Source organism: Bos indicus, chromosome 20 (genome assembly GCF_029378745.1).
Source record: "Bos indicus isolate NIAB-ARS_2022 breed Sahiwal x Tharparkar chromosome 20, NIAB-ARS_B.indTharparkar_mat_pri_1.0, whole genome shotgun sequence".
Lineage (NCBI taxonomy): Eukaryota > Metazoa > Chordata > Mammalia > Artiodactyla > Bovidae > Bos > Bos indicus.
The window spans coordinates 1577178-1594250 of record NC_091779.1 but is presented as its reverse complement, the minus strand read 5'-3'; the positions used below and the strand labels follow the sequence as shown (position 1 = coordinate 1594250).

General features: G+C 45.3%; 1 protein-coding gene across 1 annotated transcript in view; it reads right to left on the bottom strand.

Moving 5' to 3' along the window:
• The window catches only part of DOCK2 (dedicator of cytokinesis 2), a 458208-nt gene that overhangs the window by 322924 nt on the left and 118211 nt on the right, over positions 1-17073 (bottom strand). The window contains exons 24-25 of the mRNA XM_070774484.1: positions 9895-9965; positions 7718-7824 (exon numbers count right to left, since the gene is read on the bottom strand). Coding sequence (XP_070630585.1) covers positions 7718-7824; positions 9895-9965 — 178 coding nt within the window. The remainder of the gene's footprint in view (positions 1-7717; positions 7825-9894; positions 9966-17073) is intronic.

Below are 17073 nucleotides of genomic sequence, written 5' to 3'. Positions count from 1 at the left end.
AAGCAAGTCTACTAGTAGTTATGTGCCTCAAAGAGACTCTCAAACATTTACCAAAAATGTACAAAAATGTTCTTAGTAGACATTCTTCCAAATTAAAAAAGTCAAAACAACCCAGGTGCCTAAAACTGAAGATCTTAAAGGGATCAGTGGAATTACTAGTTAGTGTATCTAGGGCTGGGAGTAGGGAATGGGCATGGGTATTAGAAGGTATGCCAGGCAGTGCTGATGGAGGAAAGAATCGTGGAAGGGCATGTATGGTGCCAGGAAAGATGAGGAGCCAGTCAGGAGGCGAGAGCATGCCCCTTGAGGAAGAGGGCTTATTCCATACAGCCCTTTCCTTCACAACAGTCTTAGTGCCCAGCCTGATGTGGGCATGCCAAGTCCCAGGCAGGATGCCTATACCACACGTCACTGAAGGAAAGCTGTGCTTTAAAAACCTGCAGTGACACAGCAACCACTGGCGTCAGAGGTCCCATCTCCTGCTCAGGCAAAGGTCCCTATGCACAGCCGTCGTGAGATGCACAGCCTTTGGACCAGGGGCAGGGAGTGAGGAAGAAAGAAAAAAACCTCTCAGGAGGAGCAAGGAGGCACTTATTTCTAACATGGACAATGAAGCATTTTCAACACGAAAATGAACACATCTTCTCCTGTTTATTCACTACAAGAACAAAGCATGGTACGGTGGAAAGAAAATGAGCTTTGGTATTCAAATGATTTGTGCCCCAAGTCCAGCTCTACCACTGCTGCCCATGAGCAGCAGAGAGACAGTAATCAGATTCTATATGTGCCTCCCTTCACTTCCCAGATCCCTTCACGGCTGGGCTGGGAACACAGGATGCCTTCTGGGCAAAGGACTGTGGGTGGGATCTTGGGGCGTCATCTTCAGGTTGAGGTTCTTGAGAGTGGCTCTGCTTTCTCCCTCCTTCTCCTCCCTGTCGCAGACAGGTCAGCGGGACCACTGGCATAGCCTCACAAGGGACAAAAGGGCTATGACTTTCATGACCTTTATCAGACTTTGCACAAGAGAGAAATAAGCCATTGATATTTAGAGACTGACTTATTACTTCAGAATCACATAGCCCAGTATACTAACCCTTGGTCTCACTGGGGTAAAATTATTTGACTCTCTAGGCCTTGGTTTGCCCACTATAAGATGGGGATAATTATACCTATGTAACCCAGACATTGTAAGTATTTAATATATGTTTATGTCCTATATGGGCTTCCCGGGTGATACCGGAGGTAAAGAACCTGCCTGCCAATGCAGGAGATATAAGAGATGCAGATTCGAACCCTGGGTCGGGAAGATGCCCTGGAGAAGGGAATGGCAAACCACCCCAGGATTCTTGCCTGGAAAATCCTATGGACAGAGGAGCCTAGCAGGCTACAGTCCATGGAATCACAAATGTATGTCTTATATTGCAAATTATATATCAGTTCAGTTCAGTCACTCAGTCGTGTCCGACTCTTTGTGACCCCCATGGACTGCAGCACATCAGGCTTCCCTGTCCATCACCAACTCCTGGAGCTTATTCAAATTCAAGTCCATTGAGCTGGTGATGCCATCCAACCATCTCATCCTCTGTTGTCCCCCTCTCCTTCTGCCTTCAATCTTTCCCAGCATCAGGGTCTTTTCCAAGGAGTCAGTTCTTTGCATCAGGTGGTCAAAGTATTGGTGCTTCAGCTTCAGCATCACTCCTTCCACTGAATATAAGGACTGATTTCCTTTAGGACTGACTGGTCACCACCTGCAGTGATTCTGGAGCCCCCAAAATAAAGTCTCTACTGTTTCCATTGTTTTCCCATCTATTTGCCATGAAGTGATGGGACCAGATGCCATGATCTTAGTTTTCTGAATGTTGAGCTTTCACTTTCATCAAGAGGCTCTTTAGTTCTTCTTCACTTTCTGCTGTAAGGGTGGTGTCATCTGCATATCTGAGGTTACTGATATTCCTCCCGGCAATCTTGATTCCAGCTTGATGAAGATCCAGCCTGGCACTTCACATGTTGCACTCGGCATATAAATTAAATAAGCAGGGTGACAATATACAGCCTTGACATACTCCTTTCCCTCTTTGGAACCAGTCTGTTGTTCCATGTCCCATTCAACTGTTGCTTCTTGACCTGCATACAGATTTCTCAGGGGGCAGTTCAGGCGGGCTTGAAGGTCATTTCTTGAAGAATTTTCCACAGTTTGCTGTGATCCACACAGTCAAAGGCTTTGGCGTAGACAATAAAGCAGAAGTAGATGTTTTTCTGAAACTCTCTTGCTTTTTCTATTATCCAATGGATATTAACAATTTGATATCTGGTACCTCTGCCTTTTCCAAATCCAGTTTGAACATCTGAAAGTTCATGGTTCACATATTGCTGAAGCCTGGCTTGGAGAATTTTGAGCATTACTTTGCTAGTGCGTGAGATGAGTGCAATTGTGCAGTAGTTTGAGCATTCTTTGGCATTGCCTTTCTTTGGGATTGGAATGAAAACTGATCTTTTCCAGTCCTGTGGCCACTGCTGAGTTTTCCAAATTTGCTGACATATCAAGTGCAGCACTTTCACAGCATCATCTTTTAGGATCTGAAATGGCTCAACTGGAATTCCATCACCTCCACTAGCTTTGATCGTAGTGATGCTTTCTAAGGCCCACTTGACTTCACATTCCAGGATGTCTGGCTCTAGAATGATCATATGTCTCTCCCTTTATGATGCTGCTGATGTCATTGTTATTCTTGTGGTTATTTCGGTCACACAGTGGATGCAATAGATGTCTTTATTAAATAAGCAGCAACTGTGTCAGGCACTCTGCTAGCTGTTTAACATGCATAATCCTAATTCATAGCTAAAGAAATGAAAGCTCAAAGAAGTTACTTGTTCAAGGAACACAGCTAGTAAGTCATCAAGCCAGGATCACAAACAAGGATTTCCTAAATCAAAAGTTCATATTCTAACGTCCACATTCCTACTCACATTTTTCAGATGCGGAACCCGGAGGCTCAGAGGTGTTACATAAGTTCACCAAGCAAAGTAATAACTGTTAGAGCGAGAGGACTTTTCTCCACTCCAGCCAGTGCTGCAGTGATGTGGTAATTAGAAAAAACAGCCGCCCTCTCAGGGTGCTGGACGGGGGTGTCCACCCATCCCATGACAAAGAGACCCACTGTGAACGGGGGTCCAAGCAGCTCCAGGTACTGTGGGCCGCAGATATAAAGAGAGGGAAGAAGGAAACCACATCTTCATAAAAGAAAAATGGGATGCTTGAGTTCAGAGAACAACTTCTCAATAAAGTTTCCAAAGAAAATCCCACTCGCTGAAAATAAACACTTGAAGTTTCCAAGTCTCTGTGAGATCTCTGTCTCTTTCTCTGTCTCCCTGCTGGTCTCACTCCCTGTCTCTCCATCTTCCTGGCCCCGCCCTGTCCCTGTTTGTTTTGGAAGTAGAGGAAAGCCAGCCATGTGGATCCCAAAGCAGTTTACACTGAAGCAGATGGCACATCTGATTAGCATCAGACTGAAAAGACACATTACTTAGAGATTAGGTTCTCACAGGGACAAATCTGTTGCAAAGGCACAGAAGGTTTGGTTTTCTCGCAGACTCCCCACAGAGTTTTCTTGGGGCATACCTATTCATCCTTTCTCCCTTCATCACCACCAGGCCAGTCTGGAGACAACAGGAAATCCGTCTCCATCAGTTTCCCAGTTTTCCTCCCATTGAATTCTGAAGTCATTCGCACAGGGCGAGCCCCTCCCTGAAAGACCTTGGCTGCTGGTGACCCCTGACACCCTCACACCCCAGGATAACAGGTCACATTATGCCACTGAGCTGCACAACAACCCAGTGAGGCTCACTCTCTGGTTATTCCCACTTTACAGATGAGGCAACTGAGGCTTGAAAGGAGTAAGAAATTTACTCAGGGTCACAGGTCAAGTAAATGCTGAGACAAGTGGAGGCTAATTGCCTCCATGAAAGAAGGAAGATTTAAAAAGTGTGGGTGTGTGTGCACATTTGCCCGTGCACATTTTAATATAGCCCCAAGGAGCGTCTCAGGTGGCAGAAGACTCGGATTTAATCCCTGGGTGGGGAAAATCCCCTGGAGAAGGGCATGGCAACCCACTCCAGTATTCTTGCCTGGGAAATCCCGTGGACAGTGGCCCTGGCAGGTTACAGTCCGTGGGGTCCTAAAGAGTCAGACACGACTAAGCGACTGAGCACACAGGAGCAACCATCACAGAGGATGACTGTCAGGCGTCCCAGACCGTGTAGCCACACTGAGGCCCGCGGCAAGGTAAACAACGAGGCGAGAAACCACAAACGTCTCACGTGGACCTGTGACGCTGGGCTCATGTCACCTGGGCCCTGCACAGAAACACTCGAGGGAGATGAGACAAAACCTGAGAAAACCTTTCAAGGCCAGGATAGGAAGTGCATACACACCAAGGCCTTTTTATTCATTAAGTCCTATGCTTCTCAGACCCTACAGAAAAACATACAGCTTTCAGCGAAACAGGGAAACGTAACTTAGGGTTTCATGTGACTACCAACTACGAAGGGATGCCCTTATTGCCAAGAATCTGAAGGTGAGAAGTTGGAAAAATGAACGGAGAGGCAGAAATAATAACCTCAACACCAGTAATAACCGTGCTCACTTAGTATGAGATGTTACACTGATAAGCATGTTAGATGCACTGTTGGTCTCGTCAGCCCACATAACAATCTTCTAAGATATTGCTATCATTTTTCCCATTTTGCAGATGAGTTTGCTGAGGAGCAGAGAGGTTAAGCAAATTGCCCACGGTCACCCAGCTGATGAGGGGCTGAACCCAGGAATCCAACCCAAGAACCAGAGCCCTTAACCAGTAAACCTTCTCCCTCTTTTCCATAGGATCCTCCTGAAGAGAAGCCAATAGGATAATCTGCCAACAGTTTGGAAAGTGCTTAAAAGCCTCCTGGCTCCTTGTCCTGATGTCAATACAAGCGTTCAAGGCTGTGAGTACAAGCTAATGTCACCGACAACACTCCAGGCAGTCTGCACATCTGGCAGTTAAGTAAGTGCGGGCTCAAAGTAAACGGTTTCTCTGAGGCACAGGACACCTCCCAGGGGGACAACAGGAGGGATTTCACTCTAGTTCAGACCTGGCCAAGGAATCACACTCACCTTATTTCAGGGCATAAAGGAGACTTTCACCCAAGAGCCACAGACACCCAGTGAGTGCGTGCATATGCAATCGGAGTGTTTTCATTTGGAACTCGAGGACTTAAAGAGGAGCCTGAGCTGAAGTTTCCCTTGGGGTTATTGTTTTAATTTATGCTTATTTTTTTTAATTGAAGGACAGTTGATTTACCATCAACTATGCTTAGTTGTATTATACCTGTATTAGTTTCAGGTATACATAAAGTCACTCAGTTCTATATTATACATATATCTATTCTTTTTCAGATTACTTTTACAATATTCATTTATTCCTGTGTTTATTTGTCTGGCTGCACAGGGTCTTAGTTGAGGCACACAGAGTCTTTAGCCGCGGCACGCATCTCTTAGCAGTGGCACGTGGGATCTAGTTCCCTGAGCAGGGACTGAACCAGGCCCTGCACTGGGAGTGCGGAGTATTAGCCACTGGACGACCAGGGAAATCCCTTTGTAAGAGGGTTCACTTAGCAAATAAACAGTGGAAGAGGAGCTACCCTTAAGCTGTGCATAGGACCACATTGCTTCCGCACCTAAGCTAAGGATGGATTGATGAATTATACACAGCAGCCTCTTTAAAATGGCTCCCTAACGGGCTCTCCGTTCACCTACTTCCAGTCGCTGTATGTATGTAAAGGTGAGAATTTTGCATTTCTTTTGTAACTGTGTACCCTGGGGCTGGCCTTCTGTCACCTAGTATTAATCAGAGGGTTTTTACTGACTCAAACTCAGAGGAGCAGCAGGACTGGTGGGCGGCAACTGTCTGACTCATCCTGTGATGATGCTGACCCCAGGGGCCACCGTCAGCCCAGGAGATGCAGCTCCAGTAAAGGAATTACTCTGAGTCCCGGCAGGCTGGAACTGACACCACATGCCCAAACCAGGACCACGCTAACATTCCATCTGGCCTGGACGCTGAGCGGGCTCCTGACGACAGCAGCTCCGAACAATGAAAAGGAGCCGATCGGCTCTGCTCCCTGCTGCCTGTGCAGCATCATATGCAGCAAGAGTCACCCTCGTCACGCCCCTCAGACGGGACTCGATTCACCTCCGCAGTGACACCACCTGAAATCCAGGAAGGGACTGCCAGGGCAGGAAGGGGCAGGCTTATTTCAATGCTTTCAGCGTGAGGGCGATTCCTTCTGACATGGAAATCAGAAGGTGAAACCTGAGAAAGGCTCACTTGAAAAAAAACAAAACTAAACAGTAATACAAGACATATAACAAGTCTTAGCAAGATTAGTTTCCAATCACCTACACAAACCACTTTGCACAAACAAACCATGTCACACATCGTCTAAATGGTCAGCCAACTCCAGGCATGAATAAACATCACAAGATCATCTTTCTTCCCATGCCTTTCTCCTACTCTTAATGGGATGGGATTCAGACAGCAATTTTGGCTGCACCATGTTAACCAGGCATTAGGGGGGAAAATGTTTACAATGAAGTGGTTCCTGAATGTTTCTGTGATTACCCAGCAATTTACATAAATCTTCAAGCCTCACTCTGAATAAATCCCAGACAGGTGATGAGTGGTCCTCTGCTTTCTAGGACTCCTTGTTCCTTGCAGTTTGCTTCTCGTTGTATCACTGACACCAGCGTAACAGAAAGGAACTTGAAATTGGAAAGCCTTGAGCTGAGGGTACAGAAAACAGAACTGACCCTCAAAAGTCATCTTTTTCAATCCAACAAAAAGGAGTGGTGTCAGGAAATCATGAATATTGACATATAAGCCCTGTGTACTCATAGCTGGAGGATGTGGGGCCATCCAGCTCATCAGCCTCAAAAACAGGGAGCCCCAAGGCCGGGGGTGCTGGCTGGGGACTGATGGTTACCAGAGATCAGTTTGGGTGAGTTCTGACTACGACTGCTGCACAAGTCCACTGTCTTTCCCTGCTCTCCAGGAAATACCGTTACCTGAAGAAAGGCAACGTCCAGAGTAGCTGTGTAACGCGCTACTACGAAAGTAATAACACGAGACCAGGGAGACTCTGCAGTATATACGTGTTTGCTTGCTCATACAACGAGTGCCCCAGGAAGCAAACGCAACAGCAGCCCAGAGCCACTGATGCCTCTGCAAAGGAACTCGAAATTTACCTACTTCCTCTCACATAGAGCAAAAACCTCACAGCAAAATAGCTCCAGATTGGACTTCCTAGTGTTTCAGAGGTTTAGACTCCGTGCTTCCAATGCAGGGGCCAGAGGTTTAATCCCGGCCAGAGGTTTAATCCCTGGATGGGGAACTAAGATCCCACATGCCACATGGCACAGCCAAATTGAAAACAAAAATTATATGAAAACGACTCCAAATCTAGCCTCTTATTAAACCTTCTCAGGAAAAACAAATAGTACAGCCTATGTTTTCTTTAAATTAGTTTTGATTCTGACATTTAAGTTGTCAGCTATGTTCTACTCCCCCCCTTCATTCAGACTAAGGGAGTTCTTAGAGAAGAAACATTTGGTAACTGGGTAGCATGTGATGGGCAGGTGGGGTTTCAGGCACCCCCACCAGCCAAGATGCTTCACACTCACCTTGCTTTTTAAAGAGATTGCTCTGGACTATCTCATTCATGGACTGGACTTTCTGCTTTTGGAGTTTCACTGGAGGGATGCACGTGTAGAATTCATAGAGGAGTTGGCTGAGGGCAGGAAAAACAGGAGCACGGAGAAGTCATTAAACCAATGCCTGCCACCTCCTGACACAGTCCTTCCCCAGCCTGTCGGCTGTGGAAGCAGAAACAACATCTTGCTCCCTTTGCCACCCCTCCCCCTGCCCCGTGCATGATAAGCCTTCAGTAAACATGCATAGTTGGTCTCGTTGTTGAATACTAATACCAACAACACTCAAAAGGATGTGAAAATCGGAAAATAACATCAAGAACCTCAACCTCAGGCACATGTTCTGCACTTGACATCCACTGTGCCATGGAAGCATCACAGGTTTATAAGGCAGATCCAGTGCTTATCTCAATTTTACAAGTGGGAAAAGTAAGGTTTAAAAAGATTAACTTTTCCAATGCTACACAGTTAAGGGATCAAGAAACAAGGGTTTAAAATCAGGTTCTAATTTCATTTCCATACCATTTTATTTCTCTAATGTTTTATACTTGGTAATGCTTTAGATATCTTAAAAAGGTCCTAATTAAAAAAAAAAAAAACAAAACTGTGAGAAGTTGTAGATTAGAACAAGTTTGGGATATGAAAAAGAAGACAGCTTTTTCCAAAGAGAGTGAAAATAAAAATGCCACTGAAACAAAATTATAACCCCTGTCAGCTTTCCAAAATAAGCTCATTGTGTTCATTTCTTTCAAATCCTCATTAAGCATCTATTTAATATGTGACAGGCAATGTGCAGGGCAGAGGGGATAGAACAGAAACAGATTTGGTCCCAGTTGGCATGGAACTTACATTCTAATGAAGGTCAATGTACAACACAAAAGCCAGCGAATCAATACAGGGCCAGATATGCAATGAAATGGATAGGGAGCTGTAACGGTACAGGGGTTAAGGGAGGAATTTATTTACAATATTCAGAGGTAGCTTCCCCAAGAGGACAACATTCAGCTTGAAAGCAGAAGAGTGAGAAGCCAGCAGACATCTTCATGTGAACAGTGGAAAAGCTGATGAGAGCTGCATAAAGTCTGGAGAGCATTGAGTAGAGTCACGCCAATGTTACTGTCTTAGCTTCAGTGACTGTACGGTCACTGTCTAAACGTGAACAACAAGGGGAGCTCAGTGAGAAGCATGTAGGGATTCTCCATATACTATCTCTGCAGCTCTTTTCTAAATCTAAAAGTATTCTAATATAAAAGGTTTTTAGGGACTTCCCTGGCAGTCCAGGGGTTAAGACTCTGCCTTCCATGGCAGGGAGTGTGAGTTCGACCCCTGGTTAGGGAGATAAGATCCCACATGCCACACAGCATGGCCAAAAAAAAATTTAAATGGTCTATATGCTATCTTGCAACTTAAGTGAATTTGGGAAAAGGAAGAAGAGGGTATATCTGGCTCAGATGCCCCTAAAAGGCATAAGCATATTGAGATAATGTGCTCCTCTCATGAAAGGAATGGAGTGAAGGAGGAAAAAGTGAAGGGGAGCCCATCTCATTATGCCATTAAGTATGTATCAGTGGTTCTCTATTTGTAATCACAGGGCTTACAGGGCAAAGACTGGAACCCCTAAAACCTTCAAGCCCAGGTGAAATGGAGACATTTCCACTAAACATAAGTTTTTAACCTACATGTTTCATATTCTATATCATTGTGCATGCACGTGTGCTCAGTCCTCTCTGACCCCTGGACTGGAGCCCACCAGGCTCCCCTATCCATGAGATTTCTCAGGCAAGAATACTGGAGTAGGTTGCCATTTCCTCCTCCAGGAGAGCTTCCTGACCCAGGTATCAAATCCACGTCTCCTATGTCTCCTTCATTGCAGGCGGATTCTTTAAGCCACCAAGGATTGATATCAATGATACAATTCTTTATCATTGGTATCAATCAAAAAATATGCTTATTTTATAGCTAGTTTTCCCCAAATCTGACACAAACAAAAATGTAACAATCCCACACTGAAGTCCCCGGAGGAAGTTCCGCCCGCCTGGCCCCTCTTTCCCCATGCTGAGTGCCCATTTGGAATTCCCCACAAGAACCCTCCTCTCTCTGCATCCCTGGCTTGGCCACAGAGCCCAGGAAAGTACAGCATCAGCTCTCACCTGAGTAACTTTGCATCAAAGACGGTTTCCACATCATGGAGGACAGATGGGATATATTTCAAAGCTGCCACCTAGGTAGAAAATAAAATAAACATGAGTTATGCCCACGGCCAATGACTCTGCCAACAATTCTGCCTGGTGGCGAGGATGCTTTGCAACAGGACACAGATCAAGGAAGAAGGAGCCTACGTCCTGGGTACTGCTACAGTGACTTAAACTCTATATGTAGATTGAAACCTTAGATATGTGAGTTTCTTCTGTCTTCAAGGGCCTAGAAATGTATAGTAGAACAATCATAGATTTGGAAGTTATATACACTTACAGTCAAATTCTGGTTCTACTCCTTAGTAGCCATGTGACTTTGGACAAAACACTTAACCTCTCCGATTTCTCATTTTCCTTGTCTATAAACTAGAGGAAATAATGCCTATTTTGCAGGATTGCAAAGATTAAAAATATAAATGAGGCATCCAGCAGAGAGCCAGGCATATTTTGGATGCTGTGTAAAGGGTAACTTCTATCATCATCAGAAGACAGTGTGCTTGAGTTGTACTGTTGGTGGTAAGGATGGTATGGACTGAGTTCTATTTCTAATTTCTCTCCTTGGCCAATTTGAGAACAATTGTGGGCACATTTCCGAATCTACTAGCTGGATTAGGAAAACTGCGCGTTACGGTGGCTGGACTTTTTCCTTCTGTGTGAGGTAACTGATGCATCCAGAGGTGGGAAACACACCCAGGGCCTCGTAAAGCAGCACCATTTGCTAAATAACAGAGTAGACTGTAATTTCTACAAAGAGAGTTGTAAGTCACCTATTTGGAACATAATGTTTAAAAATCTTGTAGGTGTATGCACTTTACATTTTCTTTATTTTCTTTTTTCTGCATATTCTAAGTGTTCTGTAGTCAATAAGTATCATCCTTTAGGGCTTCCCTGGTGACTCAGTGGTAAAGAATCCGCCTGCCAATGTAGGAGACACGTGTTCGATCCCTGGGTCAGAAAGATGCCTTGGAGAAGGAAATGGCAACACACTCCAGTATTCTTGCCTGGGAAATCCCCATGGACAGAGGAGCCTGAGGGCCTACAGTCCATGTGGTCGCAAAGAGTCAGACAGGACTAAGCAACTAATACAACAACAATCACTGTTTTACAATTAAACCAAAATTAAAACAGTGAAAATTATTTTTTTAAATAAACTCTTCCTCCTAGCCATATACAGCTGAGTTTCTTAGTGAACGTGGATAACCATTATGACTGTGCTCCACTGAAAGTTCTCAGAGAAGACACCATGCTGTTAGATAATTTTATTAAACCTTATTTCCTCCTACAAGGGACACACTATTTTCATAGATCAGGAACCTCTAGGGCATCAAGATTTGATAACTAGGTCACAAAGTTAGCAAGTGGGAGAGTCAGACTTTAAACACAGACAGGCTGCTCACAGAGCCACTCCTGTAACCCTCAAGCTACACGCCACCTCACTCAAATAGCAACTCTCTCTCTCCTTGCCTTCATGCTTATTCTCCTTGTTATTTATGAATTTTGCACATCAGACTTATGTTTATTGAAAAAATTCAGACAAGTATTAGGATGAAAATTATCCCTGAAGTCCTGTATCTCCATCTCCGCCCCAATCCCTACTGCTCAGTTCAGAAGGGGTCACAGTCAACATTGCAATGAGTCCTGATTGCTTTCTATGCATGAACGTGTGTGTGTTGTGTGTGTTGCATGCATGTGCCTGTGCACGCGGATGTGTGTGATTACACAGTTCTGTAACTTGCTTTTTGCAGCTAACCATGTACCACCAGGATTTCTGCCATCAATTCATAGAGTGCGCTCTTCATTTCTCACCACTGCATAACAAGACTCATGTGGGTACACCAAGTCCTCCTTACTAATGGACTCCATGCTTTCTTGGAATTCCCTGGTGGCTCAGACAGTAAAGAATCTGCCTGCAATGCAGGAGACCCAGATTCAATACCTGGGTAGGGAAGATCCCCTGGAGAAGGAAATGGCAACCCACTCCAGTATTCTTGTCTGGAGAATTCTCCGGACAGAGGAGCCTGGTGGGCTACAATCCATGGGGTCACAAAAAGTCAGACACGACTGAGTGACTAACACTTTCACTGTCACACTTTCCGTGCTATCTTTAGTTTCTCTTTATCTTAAAATAAGTGGCAAGAAAATATTAAACACATGCATTTGTGTGTCTTTGAGAATCCCAATGGGATGGATGCACTGCTGAAGAGGAGCTAGTGCATCAGATGTATGTTCACACAGGCAAATGTACACACAAATGTATATTCATATATGTTTTAGAAGAATCTGTCATATTGCCTCAGAAAGAAGCAGTAATCAATTTCCTTAAACTTATAACCTTGCGAACACTAGTGTGCAAGTCTGTTTAATTTTGTCAGCCTGATATATAATTTGCAGCTGTTATCTGCAACGCTCTGGCTCTAGTGCAGGTGGCATCCTTTCTATATTTATTGAACTGTACTTACTATCAGCACAGTGGTAAAGAAGCCACCTGTCAATGGAGGAGAAACAAGAGATGCATGTTTGATCCCTGGTCTGGGAAGATTCCCTGGAGAAGGAAATGCCAACCCCCTCCAGTATTATTGCCTGGAAAATTCCATGGACAGAGGAGTCTGGCAGGCTGCAGTCCATGGGGTTGGAAAGAGTTGGACATACAAAATGAGCACATATGCAAATGTTTACTATCTACTTGCCTGTATTCTTTCTCCATTTTTTCTTTTGGGTGATTTCTTTTATTGGTGTGGAATTCTTTATATATCATTAATATTAACCCCTTTGCAGTAACATATTTTGCAAGAATTTTCTTTTACTTCCCCTGTAGTTGACTGTTGCTTTCTTTTAGCTTTGTTTATCGTATCTTTCATTGTACAGAAGGATTTTAATTTGTATGTTGTCAGATGCATCAGACCTTTTCTTTATAGTTATTGGATTTTATGTCTGAAGATTTACTCTTTATTCTTTCAAATCAAGATGACAAGAGATAAAAAGATTCCAGAGCAAATGTTTCTAAAACTAGGCTCTATTGGGACACCTTTGTACTATATAGGATGATGTTAGGTATTCTGTGGGAGGGAAAGGATTTGCAATCAGTTAGGGGAAAGTTTGGTTTAAGCAAAGATAAGGTCGTTTGCTTATAAGACCAGTAAGGTGCGTTTTTTAGTTCTGATACTTTTTTTTTTTTTGCAGAACTTCTCTGAATTTTAATATGCTAAGTTGCACTATGACATTCCTCCAGGCAGTTATCACATACAGTGCCTTCCAGCCTAGTTGGTCAGGCCATCTGTATCAGGAAACATCAAGATACAGCAAAAGCAGATGCCTGCAGGGCTGGGTAAGCAGCAGACAGAAGTGAAATAAGAAGAGCGTAGGCCAGTGGGAAGTGATCAGGTGTGTGGAACCCACACTCTAAAGAATAAGGCATTCTTGCTCACTTGTTTTACCACTTCTAGCCAAATCAAACACCCCTGCAGGCTGCACTTCTCCACGGGCTGCCAGCTTACAATCTCCTCATCTTAAAGAGATGCCACATGCTGAGGCACGTGCCCTGATAAAGGCCGGTCTAAGCATTCAAACAAACTGTTCGTTCCTTTACTCTTAGGCTGAGGAACACAGAACAGAGTTCCTTCCTTTACTCTAGGCCCGCAGGGAGCTGAGGTAGGGGGATCCCCAGTGTTCCGCCCAACACCCGCAAACGCAGAGGGCCGTCTCCTCGCTCCCCAAGCCTCAGCATTTTCACGTGGGGCAAATGATAGAGGGCAGTGACGGCAACTAAAGCACACCTTGCACCTACTGTAATGCCCAGTACACAGCGGCCTCCAAAAGTACGCATGCTGTATCTTCCCCTTCTCAATTCTCTGACATCAGCCAGCCCTCACTACCCAGAGCCTGGACAAAGAATATTGTGGGCTCATCGATTAAGGCCATATTTAAGACCAAAGTGAGGGAACAAAAACAGACATGAAATCCTTGGCAAGTCAGGGAAAACCAGGACTCTGTGTCTGCAGCAAGTTGCTGGCTTTCAAGTGCTGCATGTCATTCCAGGGCTTTGGAGTGATTCTGTAGAGCAGCAGTCACCAGGCATCTGTGTGGACACTCACACTTCAGTGCTTCAGCTGTGACTGAGCAGGAGCTGGACGAGGCTGGCACAAGGGTTACTGCAGAAGAAGCCCATCTTCCCAGCCTCCCAGCCCCGGGCTAGTGACAAAGTGAAACAAACGGAGTGGTTCCCATCCTGAGACTCCACGGGTATTTCCAAGTCAGCTGTAATACTAAACGTCCATCTGACCCAGGTGGCCTCACAGACACGCGGCGGGCCTGCGGTGTGCTTTCCCAAAGGGGCGGGAAGTTTGCCAAGTCTGCTGTCACCGTCCTCAGGGGACCTGCCTTCGCACAGCCCGGACACGCCTGAGGGCAGTGGCAGCACGTGCGTTCCGCAGGTGCCGCCACTGAGCACTCCCAGGAGGCAGAACTCAGCCACAAGTCCCACTGGGGATCTGATTGGTTGCACGTCTCTAAGGCCTGGGAACTAGAAACAGCCCGGCTTTCTAGACCCTTTGGCCTCCTGGGAACCAGGCTGTTCCACTGTTGTTAATATTTTTCCCTCATTAATACTACTATCGCACATAAACCACTGCCGTTGTATTATCACTTTCATCTCACGGTGGAAAAACACGAAAGCGTTAGTCACTCAGTCGTGTCTGCAACCCCATGGAGCGTAGCCCACTGGGCTCCTCTGTCCTTGGAATTCTCCAGGCAAGAATACTAGAGTGGGTAGCCATTCCCTTCTCCAGGGGATCTTCCCGACCCAGAGATCGAACTCAGATCTCCCACACTGCAGGCAGATTCTTTGCTGTTTGATCCACCAGGGAAACCCCATCTCATAGTATATATCCTTATATCATATATAATATTTAAGAAAAACACAACAGAGGTATTCTTATGCATGTATGTGTGCATATATATACATGTATATGAATATATATTTGGATTAATATATATTAATCAAAGTAGCAAGCCATTAGTGGAAACTTTATCCATGCATGATATCACTTCATTTTTACAACTACTCTAGGAATAGATACTGTCATTCCACTAGAGAGGTAAAATAACTTGCCAGAATACATACAGCTAATAAGCCACACCCTGATAGCTCAGCTGGTAAAGCATCTGCCCACAGTGCAGGAGATCCCGGTTAGATTCCTGGGTCAGCAAGATCCACTGGAGAAGGGACAAGCTACCCACTCCAGTATTCTTGGGCTTCCCTGGTGGCTCAGCTGGTAAAGAATCTGCCTGCAATGTGGGAGACATGGGTTCAATCTCTGGGTTGGCAAGAAAGGCTACCCACTCCAGTATTCTGGCCTGGAGAATTCCATGGACTGTATAGTCCATGGAGTTGCAAAGAGTCGGACACAACTGAGCAACTTGCACTTTCAATAAGCCACACAGCAAAGATACGTACCTGATTCTTCCCAACTGGCTTCTAGCCAGTATGCTCCGCTACTGCCTATTCTGCTTTAGGAAAACTTCCACCTTGGCAATTGGGGAAGTTCTAACAGAGGAGACAAAGCCAAACTCAGGGAGGAAGTAGATGAAGAAAAGTCTCCCCATTAAGAGGATAACTTTTAAAAATGTATGTGTTTATTTTGGCTGTGCCGCATCTTCACTGCTGCCAGGGCTTTTCTCTAGTTGCAGCAAGTCGGAGGTGGCCACCCCTGCTCGGGCTTCTCCTTGCGGTGGCTTCTCTTGTTGGGAGCAGAGCACAGGCTCTAGGGTGTGAGGGCTTCGTTAGTTGCGGCTCCCAGGCTCTAGAGCACAGGCTTAATAGTTCCGGCACATGGGCTTAGTTGCTCTGAGACATGGGGGATCTTCTCCGATTAGGGATCAAACCTGTGTCTCCTGCATTGGCAGGTGGATTCTTTACCACCAAGCCATCAGGGAAGCCCTAAGAGGACGGCTTTTGAAAGAAGATACCATTTTTTCTGAAAAGCCTCAAGTGTCCTTCTCACCACATACATGAGGGTTGCAAGAAAGGCCACCAGGAAAACATTTTCCAGATCAGTAATTAGTTTGTAATGCGGCTCCAAGTGAATTTCCCAGATGAATCATCAGTTCCAAGTCCCTCTGCCAGAAGCCAGGTACAGCACTCAAGAAGAGAGCCAGACCCCAGTCAAGCAGTAGTGATTTTACTGTCCCAAGAGGAGTCGTAGGAAAACACTTGTGATGATTGCTATCCAGAAGGACTTCACCAGAGCTGATAATCCTGGGCTGTGAGCACACAGCAAATGTTTAGGAATAACAGCAAAAATCAGAACCACACGGCTGCACTCCCTCAAACTCAAAGCGGATTTCTCTTCTGTTTCCAGACTCCTCATCTATCATTCTCTGTCCTGCCCACCCCCTCTGTCTTTCTCTTCTGTTTCCAGACTCCTCATCTATCATTCTCTGTCCTGCCCACCCCCTCTGTCTTTCTCTTCCTGACTCTCTTGGTCTGTTTCTCTTTGTCTCCCTCTCCTTCACAGAGTAAGACTGCACAGTATCGGTGCCAGCAGACAGACTTCTAGTGCAAAAGAAGGTATCTTGCAGTGATGCAAAGTTATACTAGAACACTAGACGCCTTCCTCATTCAAGAGCTCTGACAATATTCCCATCCCACCAATTCACAATCCTTTTATTTTAGTCAAATGATGGACAGTCAAGGTCCCTGGAAACTGGACAGACATAGCCACAGGGATTCACCATAGCTGACCAGAAGAAGCAGTCTTCCTAGAGATGCTGAGCTGTCCCTGAGGAAAATACATCTACTCTCCCCAGACATTCACCCCTGTCTTTCAGATGGACTTCACCAGAGCTGGTAATCCTGGGAATTATCATCAAGGCAAGGGATGAGGGACCAACAGGTTCTGGGAGACACACATCTCCATGCTTTCAGTAACCCAGAATTGTGCTGGCCCCTGAAGCCTAGCAGGAGGCAAGAGAGCTCAGTGTTTAAAATGACTGGTGGAAGAGGCCAAGTTCAGATCCAAGTGGGTCTCTTTCATCTGCCTGTCCTTGGGGAAATTAACTCTCTATGCTCGTTTCATCAGGAGATTGAAGGGAATAAAGTCACCTACTTTATAAGGTTGATGTGATGACTGAATGAAA